Consider the following 22204-nt stretch of genomic DNA (forward strand, 5'->3'; position numbering starts at 1 on the left):
TTTCATGCACCCCTGTCGTTTTGATGCCGCCATTGCTTTGCCCCCTTCGGCTGCGCCAGGAGTTGCTGTTGTTGTTCTTCGGCCGCTTGATGGGCCGGTGACTTTTGATCCTCTGCTCCCTCGCCGCCTGGATTTCGAGGACTTCCACACGACGCGGAGATCTGCTCCTTCCCGGGTACCTGGAACTCATGGTGGGCCGCTGTTTGCTACCGCTACGTTGGATTCTAACTTTTGTTCTGGAGGGGTACCTTTGTATTGTCGGATTGCGCACTTGGACTCCGGCTTGCCGTTGCTTGCCCTGTCGTTACTGCTACAATTGACTTGTTTAATTGACTTTTTGTATTCCCTCCGTACGAAGGCTCTACCTGATTTATATTACTGCCGTGACTCTGGACTACGTTACGCTTCTTTTGTGCTGGGTGGTACGCTCCACATTATCCTTTATTGGGTTGGTTTCGTGGTCAGGAAGGGTTGGGGGTGAGTTGCACGACATGATAGTCTGCTGGTCTACCTGCTCGTTGTATTGATGTTTGTACTCCCGACACGGTGAAACGTTACAATCTCTCCCCCCCCTCCACCTCCCTGTGGTTCTTGCTGTATGTGAAGGTGTAGAACTGATTTGATATTTCTTTATTTGTTGGTCGGGGGTGGGTCGTGGCCAAATGTGTTTGCTCATATCCTCTGGCTCCTCCCTCATAGTTTCTTTTTGTTTTGTATTTCCTTTTCTCCTCTTTTTGTCTTTTTCCTCTACCTTTCTTTTCACTATATTTCGGGTTTCGGATTAGGGCGACAGGCACGCTGTTTGGAGGGTAGGCCGTAGCCTTCTGCAGGGGTGCGGGGTGGGACGGGTGGGTGGGGTCTTTCAGATGTTTTCTTTTGGTTCTATGGCCCTTTTCTATCCCTTTATAGCGGTGCCGCTTCTGTCCTCGCTTCTCCGGCATGGGTGGGTTGGTATGCCACTTTTCTTGGTTTCGATGCTTCGTCGTAACTGCCCTACCCTTCTTTTCGCCAGCTTCCAATTTCTTCTGTACTATTAGCCGTGGGTTGCCTGACCCGGGGTGGCGCCCATCTCGCACGGTTGTGTATCTTCTTTTATTATTCGTTCTTTTGTTCTTCTCCCTTCCTTTCCCCCCCTTTCTGTCCTTTTTTGGTTTTTTCCCCTTGTTTCTTTCCCCCCTTTCCCCCCCCCCTTTCCTTCCCCCCCCCTTTTTTACCCCCCCTCCCCCTTTTTCCCAGGCTCATATTGAAAGACGTGGGCTCGATTCGTACAGTTTCCCGCTCCCCTTGCCTTTGTTAGCGTGTTATTGGGTGGGGGTCATGAGATCTTGGTAGCACTTGTATGCTTCTCCACTATATTTTGTGTTTGTTTCGTGCTACGGTCATATCGTGCCCTTACAACCTCTTCCCCCCCACCCCTTCCCCCCTCCTCTCGTTTTGGCATGGGTGTAATCCTGTTTTTGGGTTTTTCCGTATTTGTGAGTCAGTCATGAGCCTTGTCCCCTTATTATAAAATAGACCTCACTGATCCTGATGTTGGGCCGTTATTGCCGCTTATCCCGTCTCTAGCATTGTCCAATTATGTTTGCTTGCCTGCCAACTGGCCTTGTGTCGCTTATTTTGATTCTTGATCGTTTTTGACTTGTGGCCGGCCGGATTGGTTGTAGGCCCATACATGTTTAACCTAATAATGCAAATAAAGGTCTTCAAAAAAAAAAAAAAAAAAAAAAACCTGCAGTAATAAAAGGCATTGTCGTTTACAAAACCAATAGGTTAAAGTTTCGAAAATGCGAGACCTATTGCATTGCAAATGCTTGCTCTTTTTCTCCTGTATTGTATGTATGCTGTCGGTATTATGTTTTATCAGAAGTGCTAATAAAAAGAGTTAAAAAATATATGCTGTGTTGAATGTTACCAAAAATAACGTTCTACAGCCTTTTCTTTCACACTCACTGTAAGGCAGCAAGATTGTCACATAATTCACTTTACTTTCTCAGACTGTAAAATTCGAGGATTTTGTAAACACCAATCCCCATGTTCAAAACAAGCAGAAATCTGTCAGTAGGCAGGGCCTGACATCTGACCTCCGTCATTGAAGCACAGCAAACGTGACAATATAAATACAGAATTTAAAGGCATTTTTATTTATTGCTTGGACCTCCATGACCCCACTCAACAAAAATTCAGCTCCCAACGACAGATTGGGCAACACTGACAGAGGCAAAAACAAAGGGTGTTTAGAACAATAAGGTAAAACAAGCATTGGAAATGCAATAGGGCTCGCATTAGGAAAGTTTCAGCTATTGGTCTTATAAATGAACTTTTTTATATTTACGTGTTATTTTTTAAAATAACTAAATTAATAGCTTTGTCATTTACAATGCCAATAGTTATAACTTTCGCAAACACCTATAGCATTTGTAATGCAACATGTTTTGTATTTACGTGACTTAGATGTATTGATATTACAAATAACAATGGCTTTTAATTTTTTTTAAATAATTAATACTTAAATAATGTATTTAATTTGTAATGGCAATAGCTTAAACTTTTGTAAATAACTTTTGTGAAGATTATGTTCAGTGTTTTTTATTGTGACCAAAATCCAAGAACAGAAGTGAAATATTAACATCTTTTTGTGATTTGTAATAAAGCATGAAAGCTTGAAAACAGCTTGAAACATTGCAAGAACATATTTGAACCAGTGATGCTGTGGTTGCGCTGAGTGATGCTGTGGTTGCGCTGAGTGATGCTGTGGTTGCGCTGAGTGATGCTGTGGTGGTGCTGAGTGATGCTGTGGTGGCGCTGAGTGATGCTGTGGTGGCGCTGAGTGGTGTGTGCATCGGTGGAGCTTAGTGGGTGCATTGGTGGAGCTGTGTGGTGGGTGCATTGGTGGAGCTTAGTTGGAGCATCGGTGGAGCTGTGTGGTGGGTGCATCGGTGGAGCTGTGTGGTGGGTGCCTCGGTGGAGCAAGGTGGTGGGTGCCTCGGCGGAGCAAGGTGGTGGGTGCATCGGCGGAGCTGGGTGGTGGGTGCATCGGCGGAGCTGGGTGGTGGGTGCATCGGCGGAGCTGGGTGGTGGGTGCATCTGTGGAGCTGTGTGGTGGGTGCATCGGTGGAGCTGTGTGGTGGGTGCATCGGTGGAGCTGTGTGGTGGGTGCATCGGTGGAGCTGTGTGGTGGGTGCATCGGTGGAGCTGTGTGGTGGGTGCATCGGTGGAGCTGTGTGGTGGGTGCATCGGTGGAGCTGTGTGGTGGGTGCCTCGGTGGAGATGTGTGGTGGGTGCATCGGTGGAGCTGTGTGGTGGGTGCATCGATGGAGCTGTGTCAGTGGAGCTGTGTGGTGGGTGCATCGGTGGAGCTGGGTGGAGCTGTGTGGTGGCTGCATCGGTGGAGCTGTGTGGTGGGTCGTTCGGTGGAGCTGTGTGGTGGGTCGTTCGGTGGAGCTGTGTGGTGGGTCGTTCGGTGGAGCTGTGTGGTGGGTCGTTCGGTGGAGCTGTGTGGTGGGTGCATCGGTGGAGCTGTGTGGTGGGTGCATCGGTGGAGCTGTGTGGTGGGTGCATCGGTGGAGCTGTGTGGTGGGTGCATCGGTGGAGCTGTGTAGGTGGAGCTGTGTGGTGGGAATATATGATGATACAACGAATTCCGTTGCAACGCATGCCTTTACCACGCATGCGTTACAACGGAATTCGTTTACCACGGATAAACTTTTCCTCGAATAATTGCGTGGTGACGTCATACGTCGTTAAGAGAAAACGGCATTTTTTTCCGATTTCTCTCAAACGACGCTGACGCCGACGTGACTTATGGTGAGTTGTTTTATTTGGGGGGGGAGACCCCCCCAAGCCCCCCTTTTTTTCTTTTTACCTTTACCACATATGCCTTTACTACAAACATCGTAGTAAAGGTATGCGTGGTAAAGGCATTAGTGGTAACCACGCATGCGTTGTACTGCATGCGTGGTTAAAGATTTCGGGGAAACGGCCTCGTTGTAAAGGCCGTTTCCCGTGTGGTGGGTGCATCGGTGGAGCTGGGTGGTGGGTGCATCGGTGGAGCTGTGTGGTGGGTGCATCGGTGGAGCTGGGTGGTGGGTGCATCGGTGGAGCTGTGTGGTGGGTGCATCGGTGGAGCTGGGTGGTGGGTGCATCTGAGGAGCTGTGTGGTGGGTGCATCTGTGGAGCTGTGTGGTGGGTGCATCTGTGGAGCTGTGTGGTGGGTGCATCTGTGGAGCTGTGTGGTGGGTGCCACGGTGGAGCTGTGTGGTGGGTGCCACGGTGGAGCTGTGTGGTGGGTGCCACGGTGGAGCTGTGTGGTGGGTGCCACGGTGGAGCTGTGTGGTGGGTGCCACGGTGGAGCTGTGTGGTGGGTGCCACGGTGGAGCTGTGTGGTGGGTGCCACGGTGGAGCTGTGTGGTGGGTGCCACGGTGGAGCTGTGTGGTGGGTGCATCGGTGGAGCTGTGTGGTGGGTGCATCGGTGGAGCTGTGTGGTGGGTGCCTCGGTGGAGCTGTATGGTGGGTGCCTCGGTGGAGCTGTATGGTGGGTGCCTCGGTGGAGCTGTATGGTGGGTGCCTCGGTGGAGCTGTGTGGTGGGTGCATCGGTGGAGCTGTGTGGTGGGTGCATCGGTGGAGCTGTGTGGTGGGTGCATCGGTGGAGCTGTGTGGTGGGTGCATCGGTGGAGCTGTGTGGTGGGTGCATCGGTGGAGCTGTGTGGTGGGTGCATCGGTGGAGCTGTGTCGGTGGAGCTGTGTGGTGGCTTCATCGGTGGAGCTGTGTGGTGGCTGCATCGGTGGAGCTGTGTGGTGGCTGCATCGGTGGAGCTGTGTGGTGGCTGCATCGTTACAGAGGGAAGGAATCTGTACTTGGAGGAAGTGGGGAGAAAATCGGTAGGGGATAGGTAGTGCTTGAGCCGGGAGAGAAATGCATCTACAAGCGGCTTGCCAATAGTGAGATTACAAAGCTTCACACACGAAGCAGAGCCGAGAAGTTTGACAGAAACAAAGGTCACTCCGGGAATGGGTACAAAGCAAAAAACTACGTTTTTCATGAAACAAGAGTGTAAACTGGCAGTGGAACTACCCAGACTACCGGAGCAGTTTTGAGTTTCTTAGCACACCTCCGCCTGAGCCCGCATTCAAGGAAAGATGAAAATGTCAAACAAACATGGGCACTCTTCATATGCAGCCGCCTCTTCCACGAGATGTCAGCGCTGCATTGCTAGGCACTGCTCGTCAGACAATGTCCACAGGAAAAAAAGAAAATATATCCTTAAATGCGCAATGAAAACAATTACGACTGGCAAGGTGATCTGCAAGAACTATACTTACAGAGGAAAGGAATCTGTACTTGGGAGGAAGTGGGGAGAAAATCGGTAGGGGATAGGTAGAGCTTGAGCCGGGAGAGAAATGCATCTACAAGCGGCTTGCCAATAGTGAGATTACAAAGCTTCACACACGAAGCAGAGGAGTTTGACAGAAACAAAAGGTCTCTCCCGGAATGGGTACAAAGAGAAGGGTTTAGTCCGGGAGAAACAAAAAGTCACTCCCGGAATGGGTACAAAGAGAAGGGTTTAGTCCGGGAGATTGATGGGAGTGAGTAAGGGTGACGAGAATAGGGTGAGGGAAAGCTATAAGACATTCAACCAGAAAAGGAAAAGCTGCCATGTTAAAATAAACGCGAAGTGAAAGTACGGCCGGCCTGGGCAGTGAAAGGGGAGGAGGGAGGAGGCTTGTTTTTCTCGGGCACAGCAACAAATCGCCGTGATGGTTAAGCTCTAGTTAAGCCACAATATAGCTCGCCAGCAATGCGCAAGCGCATCAGCAGACGAGCCCTAAAAATGGCAGAGAGTAAAGAATCATGCCGCGGCGTAGGCTTAAACAACTAGTTCTCAAAAGTGCAAAATGAGTAAATGGCTGAGAATCCGTACTTTCAGAGACAGGAACATGCAACAGGTTACAGGGCACTGCTCTGAAGTGCCGACTAGAACTCGAGAAAGCAACAGATAAACTATTGCAGAGCACAGACGCCATTTCACCAAAATGTTGTGGGCAGGTGTGTGCCATCATGCAGTGTGTTATCAGTATGTGCTATGCGAGAAGGGTTCTACCATGCTGTCCAAGCATCTTCCAATATTATTTACATCTCACAATACAACAAGTAGCAAATTATTCGAATTACCTAGTTGCTTTAACCCCTTCGCTGCGGCCGCGATTTCCCCCGTGTGCTGTAAACAACAGAACAGGGCGGGCCGTGACGGGCAGAGATGCAACGTGCATTTATGGTAAAGACCACAGACGGTTCTTTTATTTCAAGGGTCATAGTGTCTGTTGGTTAGTTGGTTATTCTGTTACATACCATCAGGATTAAATGAAAATATCTCATGGTATGTAACAGAATAACCAACTTATCATACCATAATTAAACATATGTATGACGATTGGTACACCTCAGACTCTCTCGTGTAGTTTAATCAATCTGTTTTTGGCTACCTAAACATAATACGTCGCATCTTTTATGAAATTATGTAATGAGGAGTCTTTTTACAACCTCCGCTATCTTAATTAACAGACACTATGACCCTTGAAATAAAAGAACCGTCTGTGGGCTTTACCATAAATGCACGTTGCATCTCTGCAATGAGGAGTTTTTCACAACCTCCGTCATCCCTATAAAACATACTATAAACTTTGCAATAAAAGAGCCGTCTGTAGCCTTTATCATAAATGTAAGTTGTATCTCTGCAATATATTGATTTACGTACCCCAGTTTGTGGTTCTTATCATAAATGTACGTTACATCTTTGCAATATATTGACTTGCGTACCCCAGTTTATCATGGGTATTGATATAAACGATAGTCATCTAAAGAGGACAGGTTAAGAAAAGAGAACCTCACTTATCATTGACCCAAAAGTCAAGATATAGTTGCAGACTCACAATACAGCTCGCATATATTTTTGTATTATCTAGGGCTTGAACAATATCGTCTTTATCTCTTATTGGGTGCCATATATATTTTCTGGTCAACTGGATTTTATTAAATTTTCTTTAGCATACTAACACTTCGTGGGTAGAAATAGAGAATTAAACGCCACTTAGAAATGGCGCCCATTTAGTTGTAGTCGGAAGTTTAAAAGATATGACATTTAGATCCTCGGAGTAAAAGTTACCTCGGAAAAAATCTGGGAACCGTTGGGAATTTTCTAAAAAACTCGGGCTGTTTAATTATTTGAGCAGCTGGGTAAATATTCTGTCGCTTTATGTATTTATAGTACGGGGCTGAGAAATGAGGAAAAAAATAAAAAAACTACACCACTCAGAAATGGCGCTCATTACAAAACAATTGGCGCGAGTATTACGGTATTTAAACGCAGGCTCAACAACAGGTTTTTCTGAACCTAAGGGAGTACGAGCCGGAGTGCTGGCGGAAGCGGCTGCAACTTGCATCCTAGCAAACTGAAGTAAGTTAACCACCTCGATACATGCGGGATATTAAAACGCGGTTAGACTCTCTTTGGCAATAACAATGTTAATTAAAGACCAAGTAATTTTATCTCATGGTCTCACTACCTAAAGGGTTGCAGTCCAGTGGTAGGACATTGCATAGACTTTTTCATTTAAATGAAACGCTGACTGTCCTTCAGTTGAAACTATAGCTCGTGTTTTTGTATATTAGCTAACTCCGATTATGATGATTACTGGCACAACATAGGAGTCAATTAAAGTTAGCAAGGGCATTACTGTTAGTTACTTGAGGTCACTAAGAGGATATACACTCGTACTCTTTAATCTTATATATCAACAATAATGGAATTTTTTGAGTCGTAGTAACTACGATATTAATCATCTCAACTGAGATCAGATTCTCATGTCCGACTTTTGCTCTTATTGTTACAGCCAAAATGTCAATAAATGAGTGAAATGCCCCAAACAAGTTGAGAAAAAAGAAAAAATAGAAACCAGCCGAAATACATAAAGGGAATCTTTAGGAGCTGCTCCTGATAATCGGAAGGTTAGTAGTTCTTCCTACTACCTACATACGTAGACAACTCTTAAATACATAACATACTAGCTTAAGGATTGCTTTTATCCCTTTAGGCAAATCATACTAATCAGTCAAGGTTTGCAGCTCAGGTCAACCTCCGGATTATTAACTTGATTGTTAATGGATTGAGTGTCACGGGGTAAGCTGATAGATAACCAATAGTATGAAAATTTCACAATATGTTCACAAGCTCTAGAGTTACAAACATATTTTTTGCACAATTTATTGTAGGAACGTTTCTTTGTGAACAAATTGTTGACACGAAGTCACAATTGAAGTTTTGATCTACCCTACTAATGTTATAAGGGTAAGAATACATGGTACATCCTTTGTAACTGAAAATGAATAACCTATCCTTCGCTCTTATCAATAGGAAAATTATATGTAATCTGGCTTCCTAAACCATGTAATTGCACATCGAACCAAATCAATAGATTTGAGGGATCCTCTATATCTTTTCTCTCTCACTTACTTTACTTTTTCTCACGTTAACCTAAGAACAAGCTCTATACCCTTTAGTAAATGCATTGATAAAACTGTGTTGGTTTGCTTGATTCAGGATCACTGACAAAAGACATAAAGTAATAAGTAGAGGTTATGAATTAGTCTCTGTTGACTTTTCCACGTGGTGTTCAATAGTAATAAAAATTGTAGTAGTTGTGCATTGTATGACAAGATTATGAGATAAATTAACCTAAGATAATGTAACAGATACATGATATATTATTTATTATTACAGATATCCATGCAGTGTTTATAATTTCCTTGTGAAAGATCGTCTGTTCTGCCAAAAGGTCCTGAGGAAGGTGGTCTCAACCCACCGAAACGCGTCGACCTTGCTTAATAATTTCGCACTACAACTTGCGATCCCTCAGACACAGAATAAGGAATGAATGTAGTATGTATGAGAGAGTTTGTATGAGGTTTTTGTGAGAGTGAATTAGTCCTTTTTTTCTCTGCATGGTATTTGTATGTTTTTTATTGCTCAAATGATGAATTATATGTTTTGTAAAATGATTGCAATGACTTTAAAGTAAAAATTAAAAAAGAAAAAAATGAGAAATGTATCTTATATAAAATAAGTAATAAAAATCACACATGTGAAAAAGTACATGTTGTCACCCTGTGTTGAAAGATTATTTTGAAAGCATACAAGTTGTTAACTTCAGAATTATCTAGGTCATGAGGGAATATTTCTTGATGATATAAATGTTCAGTACTTACTTCATCCCGATTCCTCCGTAGGGAATCTGCGAACAGATAAGACCCATTGTATGATGTCATCAGTGTGTTTAACAAAACAAAGTTGTGATATCTTGCTCAGGTTAGTCGTGAGTGTACTTTGCCAATTTTAATACTTTGTGTTAGGAGCCAGCAGTGCTTAATTTGTAAAAGAATAAGTGCCGTAGCCCAAAGTTCGACTCAGAAGCGAACTGGTAGCTCTACAGAATGTTGGCATGCCGAATACCAAGCCTGCATAGTCTTGAATCCACCCTCTTGGCCCTCTGGTCCATGACCAGACACTCCTAGCCCATTCATCTCACTTTTTCTGGCTCCTGCTTCTCTTTGTACCTTTTTTATGCCTCTCTCTGCCGCCCTCTTTCCCCCTAGTCTGCTTTTATCGCTCTTCTTCTGGGTCAAACTCTGATGGGGAAAAGGAACTGTTGGTTCTCAAAAATGACTGCTGGTGGTTCCCACCTACTACCACTAGCTGCATTTAAGTACTGAGAGCGTGTGAGCTCCCAAAGTTCCACAAGTGCACATTTGGGGGTACGTTCCATCATGATCAGTGGGGAGTCAGTACAGGACTGAACAGAGAGAAGGTCAAAGCTTTCGGTGTTGCCTCTATTAAAAACTACTCCAGAGCACCTGAACCATCTGTATTCTTTGATCAGGTAAATAAAGCCAGCCAATTCCATCTCACTGCCAAATGAGCTCACATAAAGTGCATCTTTTAATGGATACTGCAAACCCAAACTGAGCTGCTCATAACTTTGTACAGTGCTCTTACACCTGAGCAGGACAGGTTGTTGCTCAGCCACACTGTATGAATAAACTGCCAGAATGTGGACTATAGTGGTGTATTAAATGTTGTGTAGTACCGAAATTGTCAAGTATGGTCACAGATTACAACAGCCGGGGATTGAAGCCCCTTGCTAGCCCATACCTTGCCCTGAGGAACTGCAACCGGGCCAAATATACTAGCATCAGACACCAACAGTGGAGAACAAGCTCTTAACTAAGAAAGATCTCCGCACTGAAAACATGATTGTTAAAAAAAAATGTTTTAAAGCACTGTTATATGCCCATGGATGTACCGCATGACTAGAGGGAAGTGGGCAAGATATTGAACAGAAAAATATTTTAAATGTAATACATTTATTTCTGAGGCACTGTTATAAGAGGGAGTGTTGTTTGACTGTCCCCACATACTTTATTCATCTTCCATGGGGTGGTAAGAACCGGTAATGGCATGTGCAGTGCTACTGCTTTGTGACACTAAGCCTGCAGAGGACTCTGAACGTGGACTACACACAACATACATACCTGCCTGCCTTTCTACAGAAAACTAGGCATTGTGGTAAAATGCACACCTCTCAATCAGATTCATTAAAAAAACACATTCCTGAAAGATAAATTTCACACATTTTCTGAAACCTGCTGTGGTTTACGGTTATTTATCTTTCAATTATGTTAGCTAGTTAGGCATATACAAACCTGATTTTCTCCAAAACTACGCATCAAACTCCTTGTCAGAGAAAATAGCTGCATTTAAAATGTCTGAGTTGAAAAGAAAGAAAACAAGAAATGCATCAATGCTGAAAAGCAAATTACCTTTTTAAAAACTTTCCCATTTGGCTGAACTTCATCTTCCTCGTTTAAAATTTCTCTGGTTCCCAGGCACTTTGTGAGTCCGAATTTGTTTGCTGCATGCTTGAAGACCTTGTCCAGTGTATCACACTCAGGATACAGAATTGAAGCCAAATTTCGTGAACTGTTGACAGCCCTATAAGGACTCCCAGGCAGAAGATCCGCTGGTCGAGCTCTAATTCGTTTGGCTTTTAATTCTCGGTCCATAGCCCCAGACAGGACGTACCATGGTGCGAAAGTAATTATACTGTACACCCACATTATAAATTGCACAAGGCGGCGAAGAACAGGGTTCAGATCATCGCTGAGTTCCATCTTGCGGGTTAACAAAAATCTTAGTTGCAACTGGTGTTTCTTTAGGTCTTCCTACCGCAATGAGTTCAACGAAGATCTGGATCTAAAAATAGATAAGGAAGGTAATTAAACTATGAAAATTCTCGAATCTGGTGTTTATTTTATACTGCACATTATAGTAAAAAGATTCTGAAGTCGCCCTGCAACTTTATGCACGCTTGAATTTTAAACCATTCTACCATCTCATAAAATACCCTTTTCCCTTCCAACATTTTTTCTGATCCTCCCACCACAAAACCATTATCAAATCTACATGTACATGACTTGCCATTGCCACCGTAAATTGTAAAGGAGTATGCTTGAATTAATTCTCACTTTGTTGACAAAGGAAAAGTACAAAAGGAAATAAAGTGGTTAAACAAAATTGGAATTCAAAATGGCACAGTTCAAAATACTTTGTTTGCATGCTTATCATGCGTAACTTCTCTCAATTAATCTACTTGCAAGATGGCTTTCCATGTCTTCAAAAGGAGGAGTCAAAACTGGATTCATAATCTAGAAATATAAAGGTTCACAAGGGAAAGAGACTCTCCAACAAGAGCACCACTGGCCTCCACAGAGTTTACTGTATTATATTTGAACAAACAGCAGCTTTTGTTTAGCGCTCTTGCCCCTGACAAAGCTGTAAATTGCTTCGACTTTCGTCGACTTCCTAAGCAGCATTTCATAGTTTGGGTTGGAAGGAATTGGATGTAAAATGTCTAAATGGGAGATCTTTGGTTAGGTGCTCGAGGTTCAAAATATGCTCCTAACATGATTAGGCCACTCCACTTTAGCATGAAGAGCTGCAGTAAATATGAGAACAGAGGTTGTCACACACTTTTGAGTAGTTTACATAAAAACAAAAAAGACAGAATTCAACCTCGATGAGGCTCAAATGTGTCATCAAGAGAATAAACATGCAAGTCTACTCCGCAAAGACAACCCCTACAAACGAATACTAAGCAGCCCTACAAGAAGTGAAAAAGACATAGCTACTGTTAAGCCACCAGTAAGTAATGCATGGTTTTCACTCAGGACCCTTTGAGGCGCTGTAAGTCACCTTTGTATGTACATATGGAGTCTACCCAGAAGCAATGCAAGTCTTATACTAGAAGGCACTGATTAGTCACCGATGATATGAAAAGCGACAGAGCTCAACCACTAAAAAGACTAATAAGCCACTGGTAAATACTATCTGAAGTCCCCCTTAGAGATCAAAACCCGACATTTGATAGCACAGTTGATTTCTATGTGAATAATGCTTGGGGTCCAACTAAGCACGAAAGAAGCACAGCCTGTGGGGACACTGTAGAAACACCACAAATACAATAAGAGGATTGGGCATAATGCGATAGACATTACGGTAGTGGGTCAGTGGTTAGCTCTAGGAATATTGTGGCAGCTGTCTGTACTGCAGTCTAGGAACATCTGTATTAAGGAGGAGTGGTGAAGATGAAGGGGGTGGGAGGGGAGAAGAGAGGAGTCAGGCTAAATTGACACTGATCCTTGCCTCCCTTTATCTGGATGGCCAGGAAGGGCTAAGAAGCGTTAGGTAAAAAAAAAAAAAGGGGAAGTGCAGCCTGTTCAAGCTAGAACGGGGAGATAGACAAACTGAGGGGTAGACTAGAGATAGACGCTAGGGAGTTAGGGGCTACAGAAGGCCTTACAAAGCATGAGTGGTCCAAACACTGACCAGGTTTTCACACCCCCAGGCTACACATAATGCAGCAGACACAGCTCGAGAAAACATAATTGCAAAGATGCATACCCTTCATATATAATTAATTAAATCCAAGGTAGAAAGCTGCTCTCAAATTTAGCACCCCTCTAACTGGGGACAGGGCATGCAGGATGCTACAATAAGGTCAAACATCGATCAAACATTTTAGGTAGCCATTAAGTTATAAAGTGGGGCTAGCTCGGGGTTACTCCAACCAAAGCCACTGCTATCCAGCACAGACAGCCCTACATCAAAATGTTGTCATGGAATATCATCCATCACAGAACGCTTCAATCACAGCCAGACTTACAAATCTGCAGTTTACCTGAAAATACACCACGTTAAAAAAGATTGCCCTGCGTTCACTTCCCCCAGAGTACTAATGGAGGCTGTGAAAAGGCCTTAGGGGACTTATTGATCTCCCACACCACTGAGCAGAGCCACTGGGCGTCCAAGCGTAAGAAAGCTTTTCTATCTCGAAACATGACAGAGCTCAAACTTCTACAGGAGGTCACTTTGAGACTGTAAAAAACTTTTTATCAAGAAAGAAGACAGAGAAGGTAACCATTCCATTTGTGTTCACTATTTCTCTTACCAATTAGAACACTGGACTGTTGGGAGCTCCACTGAAAACAATGAAGCAGCAGAGCTGATATCGGCGCGCTGCGCTCAACATTTCAGTTCCTAATGTCCTCTGCATTTCTCTTTACCCAGCCTCTCCAAAATATGTGGATTGGGCAGGAGGAAAAGAAAGGCAGAGGATGTGCAGCAGGATGCACAGAGCCGTCACCTTTCCTTCCTCCTGTAGCTCAGTGTCACTGGGGCTTCAGAAGGAGGGAGGGGTGAACGCTGCTCAGCTTCTAGGTCTCCCGGGCTTGGCTGAACTACGAAAAACAGTTTAGCCGAGGAGAACCAGAGGCTGACTTCAACCTGCTTTCACAGCTCTTGCTGTGCATGTTCAACAGATAACACCTGTGACCCTTCGCTCCGGAGCCAAGGGGGATATCAAACCCATCTATCGTCTATGCATTTGTTTGCTCTATTTGACACTCAAACCTTTTGAGGTGGAATATTCTGACAGCTTTATAGCCGCCGTAGCTGGGCTATAACGGCCATTAAAGGCCCGGTGCAGCATTACATGCCTTTAACAAGGGAGCAGGCCTTTAATGACTGGTATAGCCTGCTATAGTAGTGGAGCGCTTGGTGCGGCTTTCAACACTCCTAACATGGCCACTAGGTATGTTATAGAACGGTTAAATTATGGGACATGGAGGTATGTGGAATTAGTTTACCTCCAACTCTAAACATAAAACTCAGATAATGGATAGGTAGAAAAGCCGAGGGGCTACTGCGTTTTACAGGCTGCGACTAAGGGGCTTAGCATTTTTTAAGTAATGTTTTTATTTACACTATCGTTGCCAAGTACTGTAATTTATGCTCTCTTTTTCCCGCAGCTGTTTTCTAACAGTTACGGATTTCAAGGGAACTCTCCTCTTCTCCCACCAACAAGTCTGATGTATGGATATCTACATCAGTTCTGATGAATATTTTAGACCTCAACAGAAAATTGATATAAACATATTGGAATGACTCAAGAGTGCATTAAAACCCTCTTTGTAACCTTGTCTAAATAAAACTCTGTTTAAACCACTCTTACACTACTTTAAAGGGAAATCTGTTCATGTATAGCATTGCTTCCTTACATTATTTGTTGCTGCCACACAATATTTATAGTGTTGTATTTGTATATGCTTGTGGCAAAACAAACGTACATAAATAGGCCAATAAGAATGATTAGAAAAAAGATAAATTTACTTCAAACTAAGAAAATCCTATCTAAAGGAGTTTGACCCACGATAATGTCGGAGGATTTTCAGTTCAAGCAGTTGGCTTTCCCAGTTTCTCTCCTACCAAGATGGTTGTGGGTTTTCCGGAACAAAGAAGACTGACCTGTAGAACTATAGCTATTGTGACATCCAACTACGGTCATCTTTGCCCTTGGTTAAGAATACATTTTTTTTTTTAAACAAGGCTGGCAGAAAAGACCAACAAAACTGACATGATAGCTCCTGTGGATCGCTCTTCAATGTATAGCTACATTGGATTTCGGAGGAAATGGAACCACGTCATTAAGTGCATTAATTAGGAGCTTAAAGAAAAAGACGGACCAGTGCGAAATCGCTCTCTTTTTTTTTTAGATGCAATGAAATGCTATGAATGTGTTTGAATGGTTAACATTTACCCTCCTGTGTGTGGATGATGTAATATTGTAAATAAAATAGAATACATTGCAGGGGCGGTTTCTCCATTAGGGCTCAGGGGCTGTGCTCCTCTAAAATTCCTACACAATTACATAAAAACATATTAAATAGATCGATTAATTTAGAGATACGATCGTATCTCTAAACAAATCGATGTATTTAAGTCTGGGCTGGGCCGTCTGCTTCAGGCTGCCTGCCCCACCTCACTCTGAAGCAGGAGACCGAAGACAGACAGTAAATCAACTTTTGGAACAGTGATGTAAGATGCAGGGGTTTCTGTTTAAAAGCTATTGATTGCCATTGTGGTCTATTGTTGTATGCACTCTGTAGGCTAGTGACACAACTGGCATCATGGGTGCTGGCGTTTGAGACTTCATCCCTGCGTGACTTCAGATGTCCGTGATTCAAAGGCATAGATCCCACCATTTTGCCATACGCGAGAGTGGATGCAAGCACGTCCGATCTGATGCCTTGTTCTCTGTAATGGTAAGTGTTTGCAGGCTAGTGTTGTGTTATTTATATTGTACTGAGACCCCTCATCACGCTAACCTCCCCCACTGTGACACCTCAGGTCCTCGTTGCAGATTGCAGGCTCCGTTAGAAGTGAAGCTGCTGAATTTGTTAATTGTTCCCCCCGCGAAATGGAACCAAATAACGAGCAGGGTTCTTGTTACCTTGCAAATTTGATCCAAATATCCTAGTCAAGCAAGGCAAGAAATATGTGCTTGCAGTGGCTAGTCCTATGATGTATGGCATCAAAGCTGGCTGTGTCTTCATGCTCTTAAGTTAACACTGATGGCAAAAACATGGATTCTCTTGCAAACAATGAATGTTAAAAATGTTAAGGGAATGATTTCAGCAATTTAGTTCCTCTTATTTCACATGCTTCACCTAATCTTGCATCACCCAAGATTTAGCTCTCTTATAATTTTGTTGTTTATCTCTTTTTTTCTGGGCATATTTTGAGGTTTGATCCATGCCCGGTGTTTATAAAGGGCTTTGATTGAGCACGCAGGCGCTAAGGCTAAAGCTAAAAAAAAGTGTGCGTCAGTGGATGGGCTTCTCTGCATAGCACACAGAACTATGTTTATGTTATGTTATGTTATTAAATTTTGTATAGCGCGCAGATGCCGCAGCCAAGAGGCGTCCCGGCGCTTTTGGAGATAAAAGACACAACACAACATGATTACCAAAACACAGGGCTATACAGCGGAGAACAGATGGGTTTTTAATTGTTTCCTAAAATGAAACAAATCGTGGATGGAACGAAGTGAAGCAGGCAAAGAGTTCCACAGCGTAGCCGCCATCACCGAGAAAGAGCGTCCACCCATTCTGGACTTTTTAAAACGAGGAACAATGGCCAGATTAGACCCTGCAGACCGAAGAGCTCTTAAGGGGACATAGTGGCGGATGGTCTGAGTAAGAATAGGAGGGGAGGCCAAGTTGAGAATTTTAAAAGTAAGGCACAAAGCCTTAAACTTAATTCTTTGGCCCACTGGGAGCCAGTGAAGGTCATAGATAGTGCTACGAGCCGAAACAAATTTAGGGAGGCCGACCAGCATCCTAGCCGCCGAATTTTGTATCCGCTGAAGACGGGCAAGCTCAGCTTGATTGACACCCAGAAACAGAGAGCTGGCGTAGTCCAATCTGGTCAACACCAGAGCTTGGACTATAATCTGCCTGGTGTCCGCGTCAAAAAATTTAAAAACAGGCCGAAGGCTTTGTAGAGCGCCGAAACAAGTTCCCGCAACACGTTTGATGTGGGGAATAAAAGACAATTGATCGTCAAGCCAGACGCCCAGATTTCTGACTTCGGCTACAGGGGTCGGGACGGGGCCCAATTCAGAAGGCCACCATTGGTCTCCCCAGAGCTCGCTGTCTCTCCCGAAAAGAATAACCTCCGTCTTGGTGGCATTGAGTTGTAAGCGATTATTCGCCATCCAGCCGGCGACAGCTTTAAGGGCTGCTTGAAAGGTGGGGGCGTTCATGTTGGAATCGCCATTGAGTGACACCGCCAATTGTGTGTCATCGGCGTATGACACTATTGAGAGACCAAAGCTGGCAGCTACCTGCGCCAGCGGTGCAACATACAAATTAAAAAGGGTAGGGCTCAGAGCCGAACCCTGTGGAACTCCCTGCAAAATGGGACGTGGGGCAGAGATGTAGGGAGGAGTAGAAACTTTGAAGGTTCGACCCGTGAGAAATGATCGAAACCAATCAAGCGCTTGTTCTCCAACACCTGCCTCCACGAGGCGGTGTAAAAGGATGTGGTGGGGGACCGTGTCAAACGCGGCACTTAGATCCAATAGGATCAGTGCCGCCGTCTGACCTTGGTCAATTATGTTCCTGATGTGTTCCACCACCGCCAAGAGAGCGGTCTCGGTACTATGACCGGCTCGAAACCCATTCTGGGAGTTATCCAGTATGTTTGCTTCTTGCAGGTGGAGGGATAAGATCCTATTGGCGTGGGCTTCAGCTAATTTAGCCGTCCAAGGAAGGAGGGAGATAGGTCGGTAATGCTCTGATTTGGAAGGGTCAAGAGACGGTTTTTTTTAGAATTGGTATTATAATGGCCTGCTTCCAAGCAGTAGGAACACTACCAGATCTGAAGGAGAGATCAATTAAGCTCTGCATCGCCGGATAGCAACAGTCGGCGAAATCACGAAATTCCATGGGTCTCATAGGGTCCTCCGGAGAACCTGATTTAACTTTAACCGTCAGATTTAGGAACTCCTCTTGGGTAGGACCTGGAATGGCTAATAAGAATTTAGAGACCGGAGGGGCACTATTAATTTCACTGACAAAAGGCGTAGCAAATGACCTGTATATAGCCTCCACTTTTTCGACGAAAAACAAGGCCAGATCTTCGCAGTGTGTCATAGAGGCAGTCAACGTGGAAGCAGTTCTTTTGTTGGTAAGGTCCTTACACACCCTAAAAATGGTCTTGGTAGGGTTAGTACTGTTTTTTATTTCTTGTGAGTAAAAAGCGGCCCTGGCTGAACATATGGCCTTATGATACATCCTAATGCAAGATCTATAGGCTGCTTTAAGATCAGTATCATAGTTTCTGCGCCAAGCGCGTTCTGCTTTTTTACAAGATGCTTTCAGTACCCTAAGGGATTCATCATACCAGGGACTGGGGGAGCCAGATTTAACCTTGCTCCACCTAGCTGGTATGGGGGTATCCAAAGATTGCTCAAGCCACTTGCAAAAGTCGTCATAGCCACGGGAAACTTCCTCAGGAGGTTGAGGATGGTGCTGCAACAACAGATGGTGAAAGTGCTCTAAGTTCAAGTTTCTCCAAGGACGCTTAAGAGTCTTAGGCAAGTTATGATTGGCTAAAGGGATGTCAATAGCAATTTGCGTTTCGATCAGATAGTGATCAGTCCAGGCCATAGGCTTGGGCTGGAGCACTTCAATATTAGAGGAGATGTTTGTCAAAAAAGGACTCCATTTGCAACTGAAATTGTGTGGATATGTGTTTGAAGGGGGTACACAGATGTCAAAATATTTGCAAGGAAAAATAAGAGAAATGAAAGTGCTTACATTTGAGGGAGTTCAGTGAATGTTCAGAGGTGGTGAAGTGACAGAGATGCAAGAAAGTGCATTTGGGGGAAGAGTGAAAATAGGATACTGAAGAGGAAAGAGGTGGTTGAAGATGTGCAGATGGACAACATATGTATCAAAAATGCATCTAACAGAGCACACATAACTGAAGGCCTAAGCTACTTCCACAGGCCTCAATGCTATTTAATTCAGAGACTCACAGTTTCAGAATTGAAACATTTGCAATGTTAATTATTTATAACAAATTGTTGTTACTCATTTATCTCAAACACTTAACACCCAGTGACAAAGCCACTCGTACTGACAGGCTTTAAGTGTATGTCAGGTGTTGTGTCATTTATCTGTGTACAATTGCTTCTCAGAAAGAAACCAAAATACAGGTCAGATGGCATACTATGGGAATCACAAAAATGTATTTGACATGTTCCTTTATAGAGAGCCGCCACTATTTTCATCCCACTTAAAGACCTGTCTGAACATATTTCTATGTTACTGGTTGCAGCCAGCCGCTGTGGGTGCTTCTCGGAGTCTGGTTAGAGCATATTTTTCCAAAGTTAGTACTGCGTGCAGTGCAAGACACTGGGCAAGCATACATTTTAAAGGGCTATGGTTGTTATGTTGTACAAATTATACAATACAGTAACTGTTGAACATTTTAATTCAGGAAGATATGGGGCAGTTTATGTATTCAATATTTCAAGACTGTATGTTCCCACTGCTTTATAAACCTTGCTTTATCGCTACATTAATTTGCTTTAAAATGCACCATTACCTTTTTTTCCATTTCTTTCTTGGGAGAGGGACTCACCCTGGACCCCAGCTTTGTCCATTGAACTGGTTTACGTTGCTCGCTATATAAAAGTCATACACAACATATTTGCCTCACCACTTTCAAATGTCACCAGCCACCACTGGTGCATTGATTTGCACAAAAGATACGGAGCCGAATCATTTAGGTGTAAGGTATAGATTCAACTGACCGAGCCACATAAGTTGACCAAAGTGTGAACAATCAGCCCCTTGACTCTTGTATCCCACTTACATTTCCTTTCCAATACACCTTGAAAACCGTCTTTAAGAATTGACAACATAACAATGTCCTCATGTCCAACACTTGGACTTACAACACCCCCCGCAGCTTCATCTTAGACTGTGCAGCCCTAGCTCTTAAAGAGAACTATTTCGAATATGAGGGCACCTATTACCTCCAGACGAACGGTACATCTATGGGCAGTGTCTTTGCTCCTAGTGTGGCAGGACTGTACGTGGCCCACTTCGAGGAGACATACATACAACAACCAACTAACCCTTTTTCCACCAACATAAGAATGTGGCGTCGCTACATAGACGACATTCTCATAATATGGAAGGGCGATCAGGAATCACTTGACAATTTCATGCTATGGATCAACCAACTAGACCCATACTTGCGCTTCACATGCACTAGCAGTCCCACTGAGCTACCTTTCCTAGATCTGGACATCAGACCAGAGTATGGAAGACTCTCGACCACTACCTTCTACAAACCCACAGCAAGAAACTCCTTGCTCAGGTTTGATAGTTTTCATCCCCGACACCTGAGGGAAAACCTGCCCTATGGGCAGTTTTTACGCATCAGGCGTAACTGCAGCAGCATAAAAGACTACAAACAGCAATCCAGCGATCTGGTGCAAAAACTGAAGGACCGTGGCTACCCCTCCAGGATAATCAATAAGACATGCAAAAGAGCCAGGAACCAAAACAGGGAGGCTCTCTTGGAGACAGTTGAAAAACCGGAAGAAGATCCTGTCCTGACGTGCGTAACGACGTACAATACAGCGTCTAACCAAGTGTCCAACATCATTAACCGCAACTGGAAAATCATAAACTCTGGTACCAGACAGTGGGAAAAGCCCCGCTTCGCCTACAAAAGGGCCACCAACTTAAGAGACCAACTAGTGAACACCAGACCTCGCCCAAAAAATCAAGACAAAGACAACACCATCGTCAACGCATGGGGCTTGCCAAAAATCACTGGCCACCAACCCTGCAATAACTGCAGTGTATGCCACCTGACATCCCCATCAAAAACACTGAGTTTGGAACCGGGCAAGACCTGGACACAACGACAGTTCACAAACTGCAACTCCTCCAACCTAGTATACTTGATCACCTGCAGATGCGGCCTCAGGTATGTCGGAATGACAACCAGAAAAGTTCGCACAAGAATGACAGAGCATAGAAGTACCATAAGATGTGGTAAAAACATCAGTAAACTCACAGACCACTTCCTGACCCACAACCACACACCCAATGACTTCACGTGGACCGTCATTGAGAAATTTGACAACGTCAGAGACGAGAAACTCCTGCTGCAAAAAGAACAACGCTGGATTTATCGCCTTTCCACCCATATCCACGGCCTTAATGATTCCATCCCATGGAACAGTCTGGCCATGTAGACACCCTCACAAAAGAACCACAGGTAGTAGTGCCTTTGCACTCCTGCATGAGCGTCCCTTTGCCTGCCCCCTCTTCTCCCTCCATGTCCGCCCAATGCGGCAAAATGCACCAATGCTGATTTACCCTGTACTCTCAAGTCCACTGTTCATGTAAAACACTCATGCCCAGTTTAACTACCGATCACGGGCAACTTGAGAACGAGTCCATGCGCACGCATTCACCTGCGCATGCGCTCAACTCGGAACGCAATGGCATCGCATTGCGCATGCGCCTGAAACCCGCGCTACTCATCTGCACATGCGCAGATAGAACCACCATGAGGCAGCGTTTACCGCGCACCCCTCCCACTTTCTAACCCGAACAGGTGCATCGAGTTTACCAAACAATATAAAAACCGAGCCAGACGGCCCACTCACTTCACACCGGGCGCCGCAGAAGGACGAATAGGTCCAAGGAGGAACCAGACCGAACTACTCGTGAGTAAACCACAACACTTGTCCTGCAAAATGGGGTAAGCCAGAACTCTTCTCTCCTTACAGGTTAGATAGCCTTGTGAACCACGTTTATCTCCACAGGGTCTCTTTCTCTGCCAGGCGACCCATGAGGCTTTTCACCAAGAAATAACAGAGTGAGGACCCAGTATTAGTACTTTCCTGTACCTCACCTTGTGATTTCGTTTTTTAGCCCACCACCACCCACTAACGGTTGTATCTAAACTTTCACCAGTCTCATACATTTGACATGAGCTCACCCTAGCCGGATTTAAGCCGTACACCACCCTAAAAGCCGGCCACCATGGTTTTCAAGACATGCCATCCTAATATGACTCTACCCTGTACGTCTTGTCCTTGTCTTATATGTTTTATGTAGAAAAGCTTGAGGGAATCCCCCTCGAACAGCTACAGCGCCTTAGCGAGCGCGACACATAGTCAAGAATTGACACAACACTTAATTTAGTTTATTATTATTA

The 22204-nt window shown here is 44.4% G+C and overlaps 1 protein-coding gene across 2 annotated transcripts in view; it reads right to left on the reverse strand.

Moving 5' to 3' along the window:
- ACSL3 (acyl-CoA synthetase long chain family member 3) overlaps nucleotides 1-22204 on the reverse strand; it is a 725290-nt gene that overhangs the window by 502090 nt on the left and 200996 nt on the right. For both annotated transcript variants that reach the window (XM_078665968.1, XM_078665969.1), the window contains exon 2: nucleotides 10873-11305. In XM_078665968.1, the coding sequence (XP_078522094.1) occupies nucleotides 10873-11223 (351 nt within the window). In that variant the 5' untranslated portion in view covers nucleotides 11224-11305. The remainder of the gene's footprint in view (nucleotides 1-10872; nucleotides 11306-22204) is intronic.

Source organism: Lissotriton helveticus, chromosome 11 (genome assembly GCF_964261635.1).
Source record: "Lissotriton helveticus chromosome 11, aLisHel1.1, whole genome shotgun sequence".
NCBI classification, from domain to species: domain Eukaryota; kingdom Metazoa; phylum Chordata; class Amphibia; order Caudata; family Salamandridae; genus Lissotriton; species Lissotriton helveticus.